The 22,922-nt window shown below is 46.6% G+C and overlaps 1 protein-coding gene across 1 annotated transcript in view; it reads left to right on the forward strand.

Annotated features, from left to right (window-relative positions):
• Positions 1-22,131, forward strand: part of LOC147122387 (sterile alpha motif domain-containing protein 1-like) — a 138,727-nt gene extending 116,596 nt beyond the window's left edge. Inside the window, exons 6-7 of the mRNA XM_085978316.1 lie at positions 8,962-9,073; positions 10,984-22,131. Coding sequence (XP_085834442.1) covers positions 8,962-9,073; positions 10,984-11,127 — 256 coding nt within the window. The 3' untranslated portion in view covers positions 11,128-22,131. The remainder of the gene's footprint in view (positions 1-8,961; positions 9,074-10,983) is intronic.
• Positions 22,132-22,922: the final 791 nt, after the last annotated feature.

The following is a 22,922-nucleotide window of genomic DNA, read 5'->3' on the forward strand; positions in this document are numbered from 1 at the left end:
GCCTTCAACATGTCATCGATGACGACGAACACCTCGCTAAGGCCATCCCCACGCCTCCACTACTCGCTTTCAAACAGCCGCCTAACCTCAAACAGACCATCGTTCGCAGCAAATTACCCAGCTTTCAGGAGAACAGCGACCACGACACCACACAACCCTGCCACAGCAACCTCTGCAAGACATGCCAGATCATCAACACAGATACCATCATCACACGTGAGGACACCACCCACCAGGTACATGGTACATACTCATGTGACTCGGCCAACGTTGTCTACCTCATACGTTGCAGGAAAGGATGCCCCGGAGCATGGTACATCGGCGAGACCATGCAGACACTGCGACAACGGATGAACGGACACCGCGCAACAATCACCAGGCAGGAGTGTTCCCTCGCAGTCGGGGAACACTTCAGCAGTCAAGGACATTCAGCCTCCGATCTTCGGGTAAGCATTCTCCAAGGTGGCCTTCGAGACACACGACGACGCAAAATCGTCGAGCAGAAACTGATAGCCAAGTTCCGCACCCATGAGGACGGCCTCAACAGAGATCTTGGGTTCATGTCACGCTACATGTAACCCCACCTGACGCAGGGTCATCCGGACTCGAGTCGACTTCGGCTTGTTCTCTCTACACGGATGCGGCCGGACCTGCTGTGATTTCCAGCCAAAAAAAAAAAAAAAATGTTTTTTGTCTTTTTTTGTTTTTCATGCAGACCCCAGCATCTGCAATATTTGACCCCTTGTGACCCCACCTCATTGTTCTTTGATGTAATGTTTCCCTGACTGACCTGTTTGGACACCATTCACACCTTTGACTGCTGTGATTATCTCTCTGCCGAGGTGTGACAAATGGCAGTTGGAAAGGTTACCTGTAAACATCTGACATGATTCTCTGACTATATAAGCTGTGTCTTTATGCATTTCTCCACTTCACCTGAAGAAGGAGCAGCGCTCCGAAAGCTTGTGATTTCAAATAAAGCTGTTGGACTATAACCTGGTGTTGTGTGACTTTTTACTTTTGTCCACCCCAGTCCAACTCTGGCATCTCCACACCTTCACTGTAGAAGACACTAACAACATCCCAATAATGGATAATCAAGGGGCCACAGGGAGTGGGGAACTAAAGACAATCACTATCACTAAGGAAATAGTACGTACTCGGTAAAATAATGGGGCTAAAAGACGACAAGTCCCCTGGACCAGATGGCCTGCATCCCAGGGTCTTAAAAGAAGTGGCAGCAGAGATAGTGGATGCATTGGTTGCAATATACCAAAATTCCCTGGACTCTGGCGAGGTCCCAGCAGCTTGGAAAACCACTAATGTAACGCCCCGATTTAAGAAAGGAGGGAGACAGAAAGCAGGAAACTATAGACCAGTTAGCTTAACATCCGTTGTTGGGAAAATGCTGGAGTCCTTCATTAAGGAAGCAGCAGCAGGGCATTTAGAAAAACATACTGCAGTCAAGCAGTATGGTTTTAGGAAAGGAAAATCATGTTTAACAAATTTGCTGGAGTTCTTTGAGGATGTAACAAGCAGGGTGGACAAGGGTGAGCCAGTAGATGTGGTGTATTTGGATTTCCAGAAGGCATTCGATAAGGTGCCACATAAAAGGTTACTGCATAAGATAAGAGTTCACGGAATTGGGGGTAATATATTAGCATGGATAGAGAATTGGCTAACTAACAGAAAGCAGAGAGTCGGGATAAATGGGTCATTTTCTGGTTGGCAAACAGTAACTAGTGGGGTGCCACAAGGATCGGTGCTGGGGCCCCAACTATTTACAATCTACATTAATGACTTGGATGAAGGGACCGAGTGTAATGTAGCCAAGTTTGCAGATGATACAAAGATGGGTGGGAAAGCAAGTTGTGCAGAGGACTCAAAGAACCTGCAAAGGGATATAGACAGGCTAGGTGAGTGGGCAAACATTTGGCAGATGGAGTATAATGTGGGAAAGTGCGAGGTTATCCACTTTGGCAGGAAAAATAAAAAAGCAAACTATTATTTAAATGGAGAGAGATTACAAAATGCTACAGTTCAGAGGGACCTGGGGGTCCTTGTGCATGAAACACAAAAAGTTAGCATGCAGGTACAGCAAGTTGTCAAAAAGGCAAATGGAATGTTGGCCTTTATTCAAGGGGGTTGGAGTATAAAAGCGGGGAAGTCCTGCTACAACTGTACAGGGTATTGGTGAGACCACACCGTGAGTACTGCGTACAGTTTTGGTCTCCTTATTTAAGGAAGGATATACTTGCATTGGAGGCAGTTCAGAGACGATTCACTAGGTTAATTCCAGAGATGAGGGGTTTGACTTATGAGGAAAGGTTGAGTAGGCTGGACCTATACTCATTGGAGTTTAGAAGAATGAGAGGTGATCTTATCGAAACATATAAGATACTGAGGGGGCTCGACGGGGTAGATGCAGAGAGGATGTTTCCCCTCATGGGGAAATCTGGAACTCGGGGGCACAATCTCCGAATAAAGGGTCGCCCTTTTAGAACTGAGATGAGGAGGAATTTCTTCTCTGAGGGTCGTAAATTTGTGGAATTCTCTGCCCGAGAGAGCTGTGGAGGCTGGGTCATTAAATACATTTAAGGTGGAGATAGACAAATTTTTGCAAGATAAGGGAGTGAAGGGTTATGGGGAGCGGGCAGGGAAGTGGCTTTGAGCCCAAGATCAGCCATGATCTTATTGGATGGCGGAGCAGGCTCGAGGGGCCAAGTGGCCTATTCCTGCTCCTATTTCTTATGTTCTTATGAACATTTTCATTCAGAAGTGAAACTGAAATGGTCAGGGTGGCACAGTGGGTTAACGGGAGCATGTGACATAAAGGCACATATAGATTCTGTAAATATAACCTCCCGTGATTATCGAGTAGCAGTCTCACCTGGGGAATTGCTGGGAAGAGGCGGAGAGCTGCCTTTTGAAGGAGGGAGGGGCACTTGGAGTGTACCCTGAACTTGTGCACTCAAATGAGGGGCTACATTTGGCCTGAACTTGGCACAGCTGGTCTCGCTCTCACCCCTCGGTCTTTAGGCTATGGGTTCAAGTCCCACATTAGAACTTGAGCACATAATCTGGGCTGCTACTGGAATGCTGGTGGTGGTTTTTTAAAATTCGTTCATGGGATGTGGGCGTCGCTGGCAAGGCCAGCATTTATTGCTCATCCCTAATTGCCCTTGTCGTCCTTTGTTGACCTGATTTAAAGATCCCACAGCATTACTTGAAGGAGAACGGTGAGGTCTCCTAGTATCCTGGCCAACATTCCTCCCTCAATCAATGCCTCTGGGGAAAATGAAAACGATTAGCCAGTTATTTCTCTCGCACCGCTATTCGTGGGATATTGCTGGTGTGCAATGGCCGCCTCATTTGCCTATATAATTTACAAAATTCTCATCTTTGTTTTCAAATCCCTCCATGGCCTCGCCCCTTCCTATCTCTGTAATCTCCTCCAGCCCCACAACCCCCCCGAGCTATATGCACTCCTCTAATTCTGCCCTCTCGAGCATCCCTGATTGTAAATTGCTCAACCATTGGTGGCCGTGCCTTCTGTTGCCTGGGCCCTAAGCTCTGGAATTCCCTGCCTAAACCTCTCCGCCTCGCGACCTCTCTTTCCTCCTTTAAGATGCTCCTTTAAAACCTACCTCTTTGACCAAGCTTTTGGTCACCTACCCTAATTTATCCTTATGTGGCTTGGTGTCAAATTATTTGTCTTAAAATACTGTGCAGCGCCGTGGGACGTTTTACTACGTTAAAGGCGCTATATAAATACAAGTTGTTGTAACAGTCGCTGCATTTTTAAAAAATAAGTATCTTATTTTGTGGAATACTTTGAGCCATTCCAAGAACTTGATGAGACACAAAAAGAGCATGCACAGATTGTCTAGTGAACTTTTTCAGGGTGCAAGGGTACTTGAAGGTGGAGCTTGACCGTCCCTCTCTAACTGAAGGAAGCCACGCATACAGTAGTTAAGCTAACATTACCCGCCCTTGCCAGTCTTCACTTTGAAGCATACCAACAATCAAAAAGCAAAGAGTAGAATCATAGAATGATAGAGCACAGAAGGAGGCCGTTCAGCCCATCGTGCCTGTTCTTTTGAAAGAACTATCCAATTAGTCCCACTCCCCATAGCCCTGCAAAATGTTCCCCTTTGGGTATTGATCCAATTCCCTTTTGGAAGTTACTATCAAATCTCCTTTCAGGCAGTGCATTCCAGATCGTCCTAACTTGCTGCGTAAATGTTTATATTTCCTCGTGCCACCTCTGGTAAAATCAAATGTCACAAAATACACAGTAAGCTACTTTGTGCCAGTGTATTTCTCTTCTATTTTGGTACTTGTTTTCAGGGTGACCCACATTGACTGGCCGTCCCTAGTTGCCCTGAAAAGTTGCTGTTGGGCTGCCGCCTTAAACTGTTGTGCAGTCCTAGCAATTTTTTTTTTTTTTTTTTTTTTTAAAAGAGTGTTTTCAGAGGGTTTTTAAGGGTCAATCATATAAGTGAACCAGTTGGTTTTTATGACCATTTATTGTGTTTTTCTGATGTTAACCCACAAATTGCACAACATGCCACAGTGGGATTTGAACGCGAGACCTCTGGGTTGCGAGTCCAGTGCCTAACAACTACACGACTGCACCATCAGGGGGCGTAGTTAACTAAAAAAAAGACTTGTGGTGGAAGTATCAGTAGGAGAGCATTTTGGCGACAGTGACCATAATTCGGTGAGATTTAAGGTGGTCATGGAAAAAGACAAAGACGGCCCGGAAATAAGGGTTCTAAATTGGGGGAAGGCCGATTTTAATATGATAAGGCAGGATCTGGCCAAAGTGGACTGGGAGCAGCTACTTATAGGAAAATCCACATCAAAACAGTGGGAGACTTTCAGAAGGGAAATAGAGAGAGTACAGCGCCAACATGTTCCTGTAAAGGTCAAGGGTGGGACCAACAAGCAAAGGGAACCTTGGATGACAAGGGATATACAAAAATGCATTAGAAATAAAAGGGGGGCTTTTGGCAGTTACTAAAGACAGAAGAAGCCCTAGAGGAGTATAAAAAGTGCAGGGGCATACTTAAAAAAGAAATTAGGAGGGCGAGGAGGGGCCATGAAATAACACTGGCGAGCAAAATAAAGGAAAATCCTAAGATGTTTTATAAGTATATTAAGGGCAAGAGGATAACCAGGGAAAGGGTAGGGCCCATTAGGGACCAAAGTGGCAATCTGTGTGTAGAGCCAGATGATGTAGGCGGGGTTTTAAATGAATTTTTTGCATCTGTGTTCACTATGGAGAAAGACGATGCAGACATAGAAATCGGGCAAGGGGACTGTGACATACTTGAACATATTAGCATCGAGAGGGAGGAGGTGCTAGCGGTTTTAGCAGGCCAAAAAGTGGATAAATCCCCAGGCCCGGACGAGATGTATCCCAGGCTGCTGTGGGAGGCAAAGGAGGAGATTGCAGGGGCTCTGACACAAATTTTCAGAACCTCTCTGGCCACAGGGGATGTACCAGAGGACTGGAGAACAGCTAATGTAGTACCATTATACAAGAAGGGTAGCAGGGATAAACCAGGGAATTACAGGCCAGTGAGCCTAACATCTGTGGTAGGGAAATTATTGGAAAAAATTCTGAGGGACAAAATTAGTCTCCACTTGGAGAGGCAAGGATTAATCGGGGATAGTCAGCATGGCTTTGTCAAGGGTAAATCATGTCTGACAAATCTGATTGAATTTTTCGAGGGGGTGACTAGGGGGGTGGATGAGGGAAATGCTGTGGATGTGGTTTACATGGACTTCAGTAAAGCCTTTGACAAAGTCCCGCATAGGAGACTGGTCAAGAAGGTAAGAGCCCATGGGATCCAGGGTGCCTTGGCGCGTTGGATCCTAAACTGGCTGAGTGGCAGGAGGCAGAGGGTGATGGTCGAAGGTTGCTTTTGTGACTGGAAGCCTGTGTCCAGTGGGGTACCTCAGGGATCGGTGCTGGGTCCCTTGTTGTTTGTGATCTACATAAATGATTTGGATGAGAATGTAAAAGGTATGATCAGCAAGTTCGCAGATGACACGAAAATTGGTGGGGTGGTCAATTGCGAGGAGGAAAGCCTTAGGCTACAGGACGATATAAACGGGTTGGTCAGATGGGCGGAAAAGTGGCAAATGGAATTTAACCCTGAAAAGTGCGAGGTGATGCATTTTGGACGGACAAATAAGGCAAGGGAATACACAATGAGTGGTAGGACCCTAGGAAGTACAGAGGGTCAGAGGGACCTTGGTGTACATGTACATAGATCCCTGAAGGCAGCGGAACAGGTAGATAAGGTGGTTAAAAAGGCATATGGGATACTTGCCTTCATTAGCCGAGGCATAGAATATAAGAGCAGGGAGGTTATGATGGAGCTGTACAAAACGCTGGTGAGGCCACAGCTGGAGTACTGTGTGCAGTTCTGGTCGCCTCACTATAGGAAGGATGTGATTGCTTTGGAGAGGGTGCAGAGAAGATTCACCAGGATGTTACCTGGGATGGAGCGCCTCAGCTATGAAGAAAGACTAAACAGGCTGGGGTTGTTTTCCTTGGAGCAAAGAAGGCTGAGGGGGGACCTGATTGAGGTATACAAAATGATGAGGGGCATAGATAGGGTAGACAAAGAGGAACTTTTCCCCTTAGTAGGGGGGTCAATAACAAGGGGGCATAGATTCAGGGTAAGGGGCAGGAGATTTAGAGGGGATTTGAGGAGGAACTTTTTCACCCAGAGGGTGGTTGGAATGTGGAACTCAATGCCCAAAAGGGTGGTAGAGGCAGGAACCCTCACAACATTCAAGAAGCATTTGGATGAGCACTTGGAATGCCATTGCATACAAGGCTATGGACCAAATGCTGGAAAATGGGATTAGACTGGACAGGGATGGATGGGCGGCGCAGACACGATGGGCCGAAGGGCCTCTTTCTGTGCTGTAAAACTCTATGACTCTATATAGCGCCTTTCACGACCACCAGACGTCTCAAAGCCCTTTACAGCCAATGAAGAACTTTTGAAGTGGAGTCACTGTTGTAATGTGGGAAACGCAGCAGCCAATTTGCGCACAGCAAGCTCCCACAAACAGCAATAATAATTATAATAATAATAATTCAACTTTATTGTCATTGTACAATGCACAAGTACATGAACAACGAAATGTGATCTTGCAAGCTCCCATGAGTCCAGTACAAATAACATTAACATTAAACGTAAATAGCACCGTCCTGGGAGAAGCAAAGCCGCTGCATCTGTGCGCCGCCATTCCATTTCCATTCCACCATTCTCTTCAGCCCAACGCCCAATGTGATAATGACCAGATAATCTGTTTTTGTTATGTTGGTTGACAGGTAAATATTGGCCCCAGGACACCGGGGAAAACTCCCCTGGTCGTCTTCGAAATAGTGCCATGGGATCTTTAGCGTCCACCTGAGAGAACAGACGGGGCCTCGGTTTAATGTCTCACCTGAAAGACGGCACCTCCGACAGTGCAGCACTCCCTCAGCGCTGCACTGGGAGTGTCAGCCTAGCTTTATGTGCTTAAGTCCCTGGAGTGGGACTTGAACCCACAACCTTCTGGCTCAGAGGCGAGTGTGTTACCCACTGAGCCACAGCTGACACTAATAGAACTCTGCTTATTGATGGGGCAAACGACTTGGCGTGGCGGCTTCCTCCTGCGGCAGATTCTGCAGAATGTTACCGTACCACAAGTAACACTATTTGCTGCCCAGGTACTGCAATTTGGTGCATGAAACCCCAGAGGCAGTGAAAGTGCTGTTATCTGAGAATCATAGAATCTTGCAGCACCGAAGGAGGCCCATGTGGCCCATCGTGCCTGTGCCGGCTCTTTGAAAGAGCCGTCCAATTAGTCCCACTCCCGCCTGCTCCTTCCCCACAGCCCAGCAACTTCTTCCTTTTCAAGTATTTATCCAATTCCCTTTCGAAAGTTACTATTGAATCTGCTTCCACCGCCCTTTCAGTCAATGCATTACAGATCACCACAACTCACTGGGCTAAAAATTGGGGTGCTAACTTTGCTACTTTTAGCGCCCCAGAAAAATTAGCGCCCCCTTGCTGGAACTTGAGTGGTTGCGCCCCAAGGGGGAAGCGGGACGCTACTGGAAGCGCTCTGCATCCCTCTTGGGGCGCTGCGAGTCAATATTGCAGCGTTATGTGCTGCGGCATGTTGCGCCACGGTATTGCAGGCCTTCCTCCCCTTCTTAAAGGGGAGGGGCCTTGTGCAGCGCCAGCTGGGCCCCCGGGGATCGGGAGTGCAGGCAAAAGAGCCCGGCACCCAAGAGAAGTGCCGGGGTCTTGGAGCGCGGCCAGCACTCCGCGGGGGCAGGGGGGCGTTTCAGGAGGTCTGGGACGGGAGCGCAGGCAGGTGCTGGCAGGCGGTCAGCAACAAAAATGGCCGGCCTGCACCTCGCCTTTAAATTGCGCCTCCCCGGCCGCAGGTACGCCCCCCTGACCCTGTCCGACATAGCGTCCAGCGGTAAGTCAGGGGGCGCTCCCGAAGATCGTGGCCGGGACGCTGCGCACGCCAATGATGTCATCGCCAGCGGCGCAGGGCGCTACCGGTTAGCGCCACCACTAACCTCCCGCTGAATTTTGCGGGAGGCGTGGGCAGTGACGCGCCGGGGCGCTAGTTGGTTTGCGTCCCATTAGCGCCCTCTTAAGGCGCTAACGGGAGGCGCAACCAACTGAATTTTTCCCCTACTGTGTTTTAAAAAAAAATGTCCTCCTAGTCTCTCCTCTGGTTCTTTTGCCAAGAATCTGCACCGTCTGGTTACCGACCCTCCTGTCAGTGCAAACGCTTATCTGAGCGATTAACAATCATTTGCCCTCGTTCTTGATCATATTCCAATTTCGAACGCACTTTAATGTTCGTTTTTACAACCTGCTGCAGTCTGTCCGCTGTTTATTTAGTTTGGTATTTCTATCTCCGTAGCCCAACGGAAAACGGAAAGCTGCTTGACCCCGCCGAGTGGACTATTGTAGATGTGTTCAATTATTTCAAGAAAGCTGGCTTTGAAGACCAGGCTGTGGCTTTTCAGGAACAGGTGGGTAACAGAAGAAAAAAAAACAAATCTGTGGTATGTTTGCCGCCTTTTGGAACCCACAGTGGGTTAATTCTTCAGCTCGTGTTCCCCTAACTGTCTTAAGGTACTTTTTTACTTTGCATTCAGCAGTTGGTCCCATTTCCATAAGGTGATCTCCATGCATTGATGTTCCCCATTCGTGAATCCCGACTCCAAGCACACTGGGTCTCTGCTTTGTTGCCGAGAGCAAATGCCTGGGACCTCCTCTCTCCCCGACCTCGCCGACCCGCACCCCACCCCCCCCGCCCCCCCCCTCCACAGCCCACACCTCCCCGGCCCATGTTTACGTAGTTGAAACCAGTGACCTTAATCCCAAAGGCAGAATAGTTAGACCCATGTTTTCATGGGCCTTGGGTTAACATAAAAGATAGGAGCAGGAGTAGGCCATTCGGCCCCTCGAGCCTGCTCCGCCATTCAATGCGATCATGGCTGATCATCCAAATTCAGGACCCGGTCCCTGCTTTCTTCCCATATCCCTTGATCCCTTTAGACTTAAGAAATATATCTAACTCCTTCTTGAATATATTTAATGAATTGCCCTCCACTGCCTTCTGTGGTAGAGAATTCCACAGGCTCACCACTCTCTGGGTGAAGAAATTCCTCCTCATCTCTGTCCTAAATGGCTTACCCCTTATCCTTAGACTGTGACCCCTGGTTCTGGACTCCCCCGCCATCGGGAACATCCTTCCTGCATCTAGTCTGTCCAGTCCTGTCAGAATTTTATAAGTTTCAATGAGATCCCCTCACATTCTTCTAAACTCCAGCGAGTACAAGCCCAATCGACCCAATCTCTCCTCATACGTCATTCCTGCCATCCCAGGTATCAGTCTGGTGAATCTTCGCTGAACTCCTTCCATGGCAAGAACATCCTTCCTCAGATAAGGCGACCAAAACTGCACACAATACTCAAGGTGTGGTCTCACCAAGGCCCTGTACAACTGCAGCAAGACACCCTTGTTCCTGTACTCAAACCCTCTCGCTACGAAGGCCAACATACCATTTGCCTTCTTAACCGCCTGCTGCACCTGCATGCTTACCTTCAGCGATTGGCCGACCTTCCACCTTGCACCCGCCGTAAAATTGAGCACATCCAAAATTCGGCTGCCTGTATCCTAACTTGCCTGTGCCCAGGTCCCGTTCACCCATCACCCTCCGTACTCGCCAACTTAACATTGGTCGGTCTGGCAACACCTCGATTTTAAAATCCTCATCCTCCGTTTTCAAATCCTTCCATGGCCTGGCCCCTCCCTAGCACTGTAACCTCTGTCATGAATCCTATCGTTCATGAAGAAATGACGCATGAAACAACACTGGGCGGCCAGCTGGTGGCGCCGTCCAAGGAGTATAAATACTTGGGCGTGGGCCCAGCTTGCCCAGGACGTTTTTGTAACCAGGAACTAGTGATGTAACTAGAATCTCATGGTTGTGAAACAGTTGATTAAAGCCTTGTTTTATACTCAACCAAGTGCTTAGTGAGTTTTCTTACGTCAACCTCCTCCAGTCCTGCAACTCTGAGATCTCTGTGTTCCTCTAATTCTGGCCTCTTGCGCAATCCCCGATTTCCTACGGCCCCTCTATTGGCGGCCGTGCCTTCAACTGCCTAAGCTCTGGAATTCCCTCCCTAAACCTCTCCGCCTCTCTCTCCTCCTTTAAGATGCTCCTTAAAACCTATCTCTTTGACCAAGCTTTTGTTCACCTGTCCTCGGTGTCGAATTTTGTTTGATAATCGCTGCTGTGAAGTGCCTTGGGATGTTTTACTACATTAAATGCGCTGTATAAATGCAAGTTGTTGTTTTTATGCGTACTTTTCAGCAAATACGGTTGTCGGAACTGACCATGTTTGGGGTTGTTTGTTGTTGACACTTCTGCAGGAAATCGATGGCAAGTCTTTACTTCTAATGAAAAGGAGCGACGTTCTGACGGGACTGTCGATCAAGCTGGGCCCAGCGCTCAAGATTTACGAGTACCACGTGAAAGCGCTGCAAATGCGCCACTTAAAAAGCAGCTCCTCGTAGTGGTTAAGGGAGGCCAGTGAACTCTGTGTAGGGGATTAGTGTGTGGGGGGAAACCTGCCCACTGTCCCCGTCCCCCGTTTTCCCCCCCCCCCCCCCCCCATCGGTTGCATGTAGGATGTTGGCTGTTCAATGGTGTGGGTTGCAGAAATTCCGTGTCGTAGAATCTTGTTTGAGTGCTTTTCGAGCTCAAAGGGAATCTGATCCTCTTTGAGGTAAAGTGGCCATTTACAGTGACTTGGAACCTCTACTCAATTTTTGTGAGCAGTTGTGTTTTTCCTTTACCTATTAACTATGCGTATTTACTTTGTGTACATGTCCGCGATCGGATGATCATTCGGATCACATAAACCTGTGACTGACTGTAAGATAATGCAACCCTAGCAATAACGTCTTGCTTAACTGTGGACACTGCCTTGGGTGCTTTTTCAAGAGATGCTGTGCCGCATTTGTAAAATAAGCCATTTTATATTATATTGCAGCCGTTAACTTGGTGCAAATGGATTGTTGAAGGGGTTTTCCTCGGTATCGCAGTTTTGTGCTTGGCTGTTTTCTGTGTGGCTGATGCTTCTGTTGTCAGTGTTACCGTCGGAAGGTCTTCAACCTGACGGCGTATATCGGAATTTGGTTTTGGCCATGCAGTGAAGGGACCATGTGCTTTCTGTGCATCTTTTTTAAGTAAAGGGATTGGGATGAACTATTCCAAGGTGTTTCCACCCTTTTAAAATGTTTGGATCCTGGCCTGCCACTTGGAGCAGCCGTTCCTCGCCTAATGCCGAGCTCCAGAGGGCCAGCACACGAACCTCCCAGAGTGTGGACGGAGAGTTTGGTAAGTGCGAGAAAAGTTATTTGTTTATTTAGTGAGTTTAAGTGAAGGGGGAGTTTAACTTTCTGAAGTAAGTTTAATTTATTTGAGTCAATTAAACTGGTGGGGAGTTTAAACTGGAAGTAGAATCCCGGTATAAAAAGGGGCGGGCCGAGTGCAGCAGCGCAAGTGCGGACGGCGTTGAGTGGACGGAGAGTTTGGTAAGTGCGAGAGTTCGGGCAAGTGGGAGGTGAGGGGGTGTTTCTGTCCTGTTGTTCCCCACTCTCAGGCTTAGCAAAAACTGCGGAAGTGGAGCAGCGAGACGACTCCACCTAACAGGCCCCACAGGCAGCACTCAAAAGGGAGGTAGGTGATCAGCTGGTTGGTAGGTCCTCTTCCTTTTCTGTTATACCTTTATAAGTTGGTAAGTCCTATTAAATAGTGGTGTGATATTCATCATCTATATCGGGGCAGAGGGTCTTCATAACTAATAATAAGAAATTTAATTAATTACATAGAAATGGGTGAACAGGTGATGTGTTACTGTTGCGAAATGTGGGAGCCGGTGGACCCCATTGAGGCTCACGGTGATTACATTTGCGATAAGTGTTTGCTGCTAGAGGAACTCCGGCTCCGTGTTAAAGAGTTTGAGACCGAGCTTCAGACACTACGACACATCAGGGAGGGGGAGAAGTACCTGGACTCTCTGTTTTAGGAGGTAGTCACACCTATGAAATTAATTAATTCAGATGTAGTCCGTGGTCAGGGAGGACAGTGTGACTGAGTGAGGCAGGTACGGGAATCCAGGAGGTAGTGTTGAAGGAGCCGCAGCCCTTGCTCTTGTCAAACAGGTTCGAGGTTCTTACTCCCTGTGAGGGCGGGAGCGGGGACTGCAGGGGGGATGAGCAACCTGGCCACAGCACCGTGGAACAGGGGGCCATTCAAGAGGGGGGAGTAAAAAGAAATGTTGTAGTGGTAGGGGACAGTATCATTAGAGGGATAGATGGGGTTCTTTGCAGTCGAGAGCGGGAGTCCCGAAGGCTGTGTTGCCTGCCCGGTGCCAGGGTTAAGGACATCTCTTCTGGGCTGGAAAGAAACTTGGAGGGGGAGGATCCAGTTGTCGTGGTCCATGTTGGTACAAACGACGTAGATAGGACAAGGAAGAAGGTTCTGTTAAAGGAGTATGAGCAGCTAGGGGTCAAATTAAAAAACAGAACCTCAAGGGTAATAATCTCTGGATTATTACCTGAGCCACAAGCGAATTTGGCTAGGATAAATAAAATTAAAGAGTTAAATGCGTGGCTCAGAGACTGGTGTGGGAGAAATGGGTTTTGCTTCTTGGGACACTGGCACCAGTACTGGGACAGGATGGAGCTGTTCCTTTGGGACGGACTCCACTTGGCCAGTGCTGGGACTAGAGTCCTGGCGAATCATATAACTAGGGCTGTAGAGAGGGCTTTAAACTAATTAGTGGGGGGGGAGGTTTCTAGAGAGCAAATAATAAAAATGACAACGGAGAAGGTCATAGACCTAGGTAGCAGTAGGGGAATTAAAAACCAGAGCGTGTCAGGAAGGGACAGAAGGTATGGAGTGAAAGGTAAAGTAGTAAAAGGGGAAAAAGCAGGAACTAAGTGTCACAAAACATATTTGAAAGTTCTTTATTTGAATGCACGTAGCATTCGTAACAAAATGGACGAGTTAACGGCACAAATAACTACATATGGGTATGATCTTGTGGCCATTACAGAAACATGGCTGCAGGGTGACCATGACTGGGAATTAAACATACCAGGGTATTTAACAATCAGGAAAGACAGGCAGGAAGGAAGGGGAGGTGGGGTGGCTATGTTAATAAAGGAAGGAATCACTATAATACAGAGAAATGATATTGGGTCAAAGGAACAGGATAGTGAAACAGTTTAGGTGGAGATAAGGAATAATAAGGGGAAAATAACACTAGTGGGCATAGTCTATAGGCCTCCTAATAGTTGCAACTCTGTTGGACAGAGTATTAATCAGGAAATAGTTGGGGCTTGTAATAAGGGAACAGCTATAATTATGGGGGATTTTAACTATCATGTTAACTGGACAAATCAAATTGGGCAGGGCAGCCTTGAGGAAGAGTTCATTGAGTGTATTAGGGATGGGTTTCTTGAGCAGTATGTAACTGAACCGACCAGGGGGCAAGCAACCTTAGATCTGGTCCTGTGTAATGAGTCAGGATTAATTAAAAATGTCCTAGTAAAGGATCCCCTTGGAATGAGTGACCATAACATGGTTGAATTCCATATTCAATTAGAGGGTGGGAAGGTTGGATCTCAAACAAGCGTGCTAAGCTTGAATAAAGGAGACTATGAAGGTATGAGAGCGGAATTGATTAGAGTGGACTGGGAAAATAGATTAAAGGGTAAGACGGTACATGAACAGTGGTGTACATTTAAGGAGTTATTTTACAACTTTCAAAAAATATATATTCCACTGAGGGAAAAAAGGGTGTAAAAGAAATGACAGCCATCCGTGGCTAAGTAAAGTAATTAAGCATAGTATCCGACTAAAAACAAGGGCATATAAGGTAGCCAAATCTAGTGGGAAGATAGAAGATTGGGAAGTCTTCAAAAGACAGCAAAAAATAACTAAAAGATTGATTAAGAAAGGGAAGATAGATTATGAAAGTAAATTAGCAAAAGATATAAAAACAGATAGCAAGAGTTTCTATAGTTATATAAAAAGAAAAAGGGTGGCTAAAGTAAATGTTGGTCACTTAGAGGATGAGACCGGGAAATTAATGGTGGGAAACATGGAGATGGCAAAAACGCTGAACAAATATTTTGTTTCAGTCTTTACGGTAGAGGACACTAAGAATATCCCAACACCGGACAAACAGGGGGCTTTAGGGAGAGAGGAGCTAAATACGATTAAAATCACTAAGGAAGTGGTACTCGGTAAAATAATGGGACTCAAGGCGGATAAATCCCCTGGACCTGATGGCTTACATCCTAGGGTCTTGAGGGAAGTGGCGGTAGGGATTGTGGATGCATTGGTAATAATTTTCCAAAACTCCCTGGACTCAGCAAAGGTCCTGGCAGATTTGAAAACTGCTAATGTAACACCCTTATTTATAAAGGGTAGTAGGCAGAAGGCTGGAAATTATAGACCAATTAGCCTTACATCTGTGATTGGTAAAATTTTGGAGTCCATTATTAAGGAGACAGTAACGGGACATTTGGATAAACATAATTTAATAGGACAAAGTCAGCATGGTTTTATGAAGGGGAAGTCATGTTTGACAAATTTGCTTGAGTTCTTTGAGGACGTAACATACAGGGTGGATAAAGGGGAACCAGTGGACGTAGTGTATTTAGACTTCCAAAAGGCATTTGACAAGGTGCCACACAAAAGATTATTGCTCAAGATAAAAAATCACGGGATTGGGGGTAATATTCTGGCATGGGTGGAGGATTGGTTATCTAACAGAAAGCAGAGAGTTGGGATAAATGGTTCATTCTCAGACTGGCAATCAGTAACTAGTCGAGCAAGTTATCTTAATGGCAAGAAACTGGAAAGTACTGCAGTACAAAGGGATCTGGGGGTCCTCGTGCACGAAACTCAAAAAGTTAGTATGCAGGTGCAGCAGGTGATCAAGAAGGCCAATGGAATGTTGGCTTTTATTGCTAGGGGATAGAATATAAAAACAGGGAGGTATTGCTGCAGTTATACAAGGTATTGGTGAGACCGCACCTGGAATACTGCATACAGTTTTGGTGTCCATACTTATAAAAGACATACTTGCTCTCGAGGCAGTACAAAGAAGGTTCACTCGGTTAATCCCGGGGATGAGGGGGTGGTCATATGAGGAGAGGTTGAGTAGATTGGGACTCTACTCATTGGAGTTCAGAAGAATGAGAGGCGATCTTATTGAAACATATAAGATTGTGAAGGGGCTTGATCGTGTGGATGCGGTGAGGATGTTCCCAATGATGGGTGAAACTAGAACTAGGGGGCATAATCTTAGAATAAGGGGCTGCTCTTTCAAAACTGAGATGAGGAGAAACTTCTTCACTCAGAGGGTGGTAGGTCTGTTGAATTTGCTGCCCCAGAGAGCTGTGGAAGCTACATCATTAAATAAATTTAAAACAGAAATAGACAGTTTCCTAGAAGTAAAGGGAATTAGGGGTTACGGGGAGCGGGCAGGAAATTGGACATGAGTCTAGGTTCGGATCGGTCATGGCCCTGTGAGTGGCGGAGCGGGCCCAGGGGCCGTGTAGCCTGATCCTGCTCCTACTTCTTGTGTCCTAATTCTGTGTTAGATTTCAGGAGATGGTTCTATTCACAGGGATTAGTGGAGACCTCGGGAACAGGCTGCCAGCTTGGTGTCCTTCAAGAGTAAATTGGGCCTGTTCCTGGCTGGGGTGGAGATCACCTCTTACAGAAGGTAAGTACTGCAGGAAATACAGGGACAGAGTGATCTCCTGGATGAGTTTCGATCGCCTAGATGGGTCGGAGAGGAATTTCCCAGATTTTTTCTCCCAAATTGGCCATTGGGTTTTTTATCTGGTTTTTCGCCTCTCCCAGAAGATCACATGGGTTCGGGTGGGATGGAGAGTGGAAGTAGATTTGAGGTTAGGATCAGATCAGCCATGATCTTATTGAATGGCGGAGCAGGCTCGAGGGGCCGATTGGCCTACTCCTGCTCCTATTTCTTATGTTCTTATTTAAGAGATGGTCAGAGATGTGCAAGTTTGCTTTCTGCTTTCCTCCATTCAGAGAATATCAATCGGGAGATATGTCCCCCAAAATCTGCACTGCACTAGAGAATCGTAAATATCAAACTCAGGTAGGCTTTGTGGGTGGGGATGAAGGTGGTTGGAGAGAGAGAGAAAGAAAATTAAGAATTTATGTCATTCACAACCAACTTACAGCTCCAAAGTATTGGGTCACATCATATGTGAAATAAATTCTGTATAACTTCAGTAGAATCAGCTTGGCACAGCTCACTAGCACTCTCACTTCTGAAGCAGATGGCTGTGGGTTCAGTCCCACTCTAATCTAAACCGACGCTCTTATGTGCAGGTTACACACTGTGCATCACCGGCGTACAGTTTTATTTATCACCCCAGAACCACAAACCAAATTGAGTAGCTCGTTGACAAAGCAGTGCACCTACTTGGGTATCCCTAAATTGAGAAAAGTGATGACACTTTGGTCATTTTTGCAGAATGTAAGAGCTGAGCCATGTTGACATTCTCAGTGTAGAGTTTAATGGTGTTGGTATGTATTAGCATGGAAGCTAACACGTGATAGTAATGGTTTCTGGTACCAGTGATGTTCTACACTGGCCCGGGGGTTCTGTTCACTGCAGCTCATCATATAAACCAACACAGCACGGTGGCATAGTGGTTAGCACTGTTGCCTCACAGCGCCAGGGACCCGGGTTCAAATCCGGCCTCGGGTGACTGTGTGGAGTTTGCACATTCTTCCCGTGTTTGCGTGGGTTTCCTCCGGGTGCTCCGGTTTCCTCCCACAGTCCAAAGATGTGCGGGTTAGGTTGATTGGCCATGATAAAAATTGACCCTTAGTGTTAGGGGGGATTAAATATGTGGGGTTACGGGGATAGGGCTTGGGTGGGATGGCTGTCGGTGTAGGGACCGGGTGCTAGGGTTTGGATGATCAGCCATGATCTCGTTGAATGGCGGAGCAGGCTCGAAGGGCCGAATGGCCTACTCCAGTTTCTATGTTTCTATGTAACACCTTTTGATTGCATAGCTCAAAAGTACTTGGTACTTTATTAGGTTCCTTTTCTTTTCCCCCAGCATATCTTTCCCAAGGTAGGGGGGAGTGGTAGACAACAGGCACCATGGCTTCGAGCATCACTTACCTTTAAGCAGATGATTAAGCAAACAAAAGGTAAGACCTGGTTTACTCAGTGCTCACTCCAGGGAAGCAACTTAGGTCGACTAACTGCCCCTCTCTCTGACAACTAGCCGAGATTGGAAACTCATCACATGATGAGAACTATCAAGAAAACAAGATTCAGGGTTTTCCCCCAGCACATCTATATTCACACAGATCGAATGGCAATTTACATAAGCAGCTGGAATCGCCTCAAGTGAAACTTGTGTTTCTGTGAGGCGAGGCAGTGTGTGAGATGGCACGCCCAGCTTCAACAGTAAACCCCTGATCATGATATATTGTTCACTACAAAATGTGGGCTGTCTGCTGTGTTCTTGCAGACCCTTCTGTCGGCCACAAAACAACATGCCATCAAACCTTGAACAGGCTAATGTCAATTAGTCAGATTTATTTACAGGTTGAGTAATGCACACAAGCCAAAAGTGACGGCAAGGTACTCAAACCAAGAAGAAACCCTCACAATTAGAATCAGTCCACAGGCGGGGGTTGTTATTATACCCTTTTGGGAATGAGGATCTTGCAGAGTCCGATGAGCAACATACAGTAGAAACATAGAAGATAGGGGCAGGAGTAGGCCATTCGGCCCCTCGAGCCTGCTCCGCCATTCAATGAGATCATGGCTGATCAGCCAAACTCAGTACCCTGTCCCTGTCTTCAGAATTTTGTTGATGAAATCAGCTTCCTGGTAGACTTTCAAGTAATGATGCTGTTTTGTGCCTTTCGTTGCCCCCCTCCCCCCCCAGTATTGACGCCTCCCACATACTTTCCCCTGGATGGAGTCTTATCTATTTAATGTATTCAAAGAGATCCTCAATTTTTTCTTTGCCAACAGCACAAATTAACATTTTGCCAAAGCAACTCATTTGTAAACAAAATGTTGTGCCTTGGGCAAAGAGTGGTGGGACACCCCACGTGTTTTCCAGTAAATGGTATATCTTGATTAGTAATCAAAGCCATTTTGCCCAAAGACTTGGAACGTCTTGACCAGAAATAAAGCCTAGAAGCTGTCATTTATGCCATGGAACTTCTTTTCATGTTAATGTAATTTGAAGTAAACAAACTGCAAGTTTAATGGAGCCTACCCCTTCTAAGAAGTGAATGCCTCTGAATTAAAAAAAAATACTGTCACGGGATGTGGACGTCACTGGCAGGGCTGGCATTTATTGCCCATCCCAAATTGCCACGGGAAGGTGGTTGTGAGCCGCCGCCTTGAGTAAGCGGCTTGCTAGTGGCCATTTCAGAGTCGAGCACAATTGCTGTGGGTCTGGAGCCACATACAGGCCAGACCGGGTAAGGACGGCAGATTTCCTTCCCTAAAGGACATCAGTGAACCAGATGGGTTTTTACGACAATCCGGTAGGTTCATGGTCACCATTACTGATGCAGATTTATTTAATTAACTGAATTTAAATTCCCCAGCTGCCGTGGTGGGATTTGAACTCGCGTCACCGGATCATTAGTCCAGGCCTCTGGATTACTAGCCCAGTAACGTAACCACTTTGCTGCCGTTTCCCCCCCCCCCCCCCCCCCCCCCAGTATTGACGCCTCCCACATACTTTCCCCTGGATGGAGTCTTACCTATTTAATGTATTCAAAGAGATCCTCAATTTTTTCTTTGCCAACAGCACAAATTAACATTTTGCCAAAGCAACTAATTTGTAAACAAAATGTTGGTTTCTTTCCCAGCGACACAGCGTCTGTGGTTTCTTTGAATTTTGGTACGGCTATATGGGTACCATATTCTAGCTATTTTTAAAAACTTAAAACATCCTTATTTGTCACATCCTCGTTCGACATTGCATTGGCTGCGCGTTTCTTGCTGGTTCTATCTGAGACATGAGAGTGGTGGGCCCTGCCTTGTATTCATTATTTACAAACCATATATAAGAACATAAGAAATAGGAGCAGGAGTAGGCCATTTGGCCCTTCGAGCCTGCTCCGCCATTCAATAAGATCTTGGCTGATCTTCTACCTCATCTTCACTTTCCTGCACTATCCCCATATCCCTTGATTCCCTTAATATCCAAACATGTATCGACCTCTGTCTTGAATATACCCAATGACTGAGCCTCCACAGCCCTCTGGGGTAGAGAATTCCAAAGATTCACCACCCTCTGAGTGAAGAAATTTCTCCTCATCTCAGTCCTAACTAGCCGACCCCTTATTCTGAGACACTGACTCCTGGTTCTAGACTCCCCAGCCTGGGGAAACATCCTCCCTGTATCTACCCTGTCAAGCCCTGAAAGAATTTTGTATGTTTCAATGATCACCTCTCATTCTTCTAAACTCTAGAGATTATAGGCCTAGTCTACTCAATCTCTCCTCATAGGACAATCCCCCCATCCCAGGAACCAGTCTGGTGAACCTTCGTTGCACTCCCTCTATGGCAAGTATATCCTTCCTTAGGTAAGGAGACCAAAACTGTACACAATACTCCAGGTGTGGCCTCACCAGGGCCCTATATAATTGCAGTAAGACGTCTTTACTCTTATACTCAAATCATCTTGTAAGCCAACATACCATTTCCTTTCCTAATTGCTTGCTGAACCTGCATGTTAACTTTCAGTGATTCGTGTACAAGGACACCCAGGTCCCTCTGAACACCAACATTTCCCAATCTCACCATTTAAAAAAATACTCTGCTTTTCTATTTTCCTACCAAAGTGGATAACTTCACATTTCTCCACATTATATTCCATTTGCCATGTTCTTGCCCACTCATTTAGCCTGTCTATATCCCCTTCAAGCCTCCTTGTATTCTCCTCACAACTTACATTCCCACCCAGCTTTGTATCATCAGCAAACTTGGATATACAGGTTGAGCGTCCAAAATCCGGAGTTCCAGAATCCGGACTCTGGGACGATTGGTGGCAGGGTTTTCCGGAATCTGTAACATGTTCCGGAATCCAGACACCTTGAGGGAGGCTTACCAAAAACTGGAAATATCGCAACCTGGGCCCAGGCATTTCCGGACTCGCAACGTGTTTCTGATGTCCGAAGTCCGGAAATATCGCAACCTGGGCTCAGGCCTTTCCGGACTTCGGACATCCGAAACACGTTCCGAAGTCCGGAAAAACACGAAAACCGGCTCGGCCTCGGCCCCAAGGTTGCCGGATTTGGGACGCTCAACCTGTATTACATTTGGTCCCCTCATCCAAATCATTGATGTAGATTGTGACTAGCTGAGGCCCAAGCACTGATCCTTGCGGTACCCCACTATTTACAGCCTGCCAACCCGAAGATGACCCGTTTATTCCTACTCTCTGTTTTCTGTCCGTTAACCAATCCTCAATCCATGCTAGTATATTACCCCCAATCCCATGAGCCCTAATTTTGTTTAATAACCTCTTGTGTTGCACCTTATCGAATGCATTCTGATATGGTTTACAATCCCTGATTTAGACAATCAAAATTGGTTCAGAATATTTATCGTTTGATCTATTTTCTTTCTTAGCTAACCAGTACATTTTCATTACTATTAACTCACGATATTTGAACTGCTGCAGAACATGGGCCAGATACAGGAAAGTGTAGGCAACCTAACATTGCACCATATTGGCATACTGCGGTACTGTAACACAAAGTTAGTAAGGGTGCAGGTTGGCAACAGTGAACCTTCCACCTCTCCTGCAGGTGCTGAGAGGGGAGTTCCTTTTAAAAAGGACATGTTTTTCCAGAAGGATTGAGGGAAATCCGGGGACAGCCCAGGGTGCTCACATGCACCCATGAATAGAGAATCCCAAGTTGACATTGACATTATTTGGATCTTGTAATGGGGGGGAAATTGGTGTAGGGGAAAAGGATTTCAAAAATAAACCTTGCATTGATCACTACAAAGAAATGCACAGAATGCTGTAAAACTGGTACCTGTCTGTCGTGTTGAGCCTGTACTGTAGCTTGTGCTTGCACTTAATCTGTATGTATGTGTTTTTGAACTCGTATGCATTTTTAAAAAACTTGAAACAAATGACGGTGCACCAGCTCTTAGTCCGTGGTGACACTTTTATTCCCATCGCTGTATTAATTAGAAGAGTTGAACACAGCACCTATGAGACACGTGGAGCTTATTAAGCAGTAAAATGCTGACTGCTTATCCCTATATGTATTTTGTGTGTGTGACATGTTAAATTATGATTTTTGTGTATAATAATTGCAGATTTTATCAACTTATTGTATTCTTGTAACCAGTCATCTTAAATTACAGATGTACATTGAAAGTATTTATACATGTTGCTTAAGAGATGAAATGTTACATTGATTTTTTTTAATAATATGGTGCTGGTTAAAGCCTCGTCGCTTGTGCTGCCTGTTCTTTGGTGAAAATTGTGGGAAATGCGTTTGAGCAAACACCATGGAATGGTGCAATGCCTTGTTTGTTCTACCTGTGACGTAGCTTACTTGTCAATGTCCCGTGGCTAGCACAAAATATCACGTCATGGAGTCAGAACGGCACAGAAGGAGGCCATTCGGCCCATTGAGTCTGTGCCGGCTCTCTGTAGAGCAATCCAGTCAGTCCCATTCCCCCGCTCTATCCCCGTAGCCCTGCAAGTTTATTTCCCTCAAGTGCCTATCTAGTCTCCCCTTGAAAACATTGAGGGCTGGATTTTCCAAGCCCCGAGGAGGCGGACATGGAGGCGGGACAGCTGGTAAATTCGGAGAAAGTGGGGGCGGATGGCAAACCCGCCCCCATCCCGCCTCCGTGCCCTTTTGCCAGGAGGCGGGAAGATGTGCTGCTTCGGGTCCCGTCTCCTGGAGGCGGGAAAGGCTTTTAATCCTTTTAACTGCCTGTTAACGGGCAGAAAAAGGGATTAGTGCCATTTTACCTTCACACGTGAAGGCTTCCCGACCTCGGGAGAACCCCGCCGGGTTGGAGGAGACGTGGAGGAGGTCTGCGGCGGTCGGAGGCACCTGGAAGTAAGGTGTAGAGATGAGTGATGGGTGCAAGTGTGGAGTGGCAAGTATGCAAGATGAGTGGTAAGTTTTTTAAAATGTTCATTTACCTTGTTTTCTTCTGACAGCCTTTAGCCGCGCTGGATCGGGAGAGCCGACATCCTCCTTGTCGATTTCACAGACTGGCTTGTTG

The sequence above is a fragment of the Somniosus microcephalus genome, chromosome 3, assembly GCF_052327205.1.
Source record: "Somniosus microcephalus isolate GS21.2 chromosome 3, FLI_Smic_1.0, whole genome shotgun sequence".
Classification (NCBI taxonomy): Eukaryota; Metazoa; Chordata; class Chondrichthyes; order Squaliformes; family Somniosidae; genus Somniosus; species Somniosus microcephalus.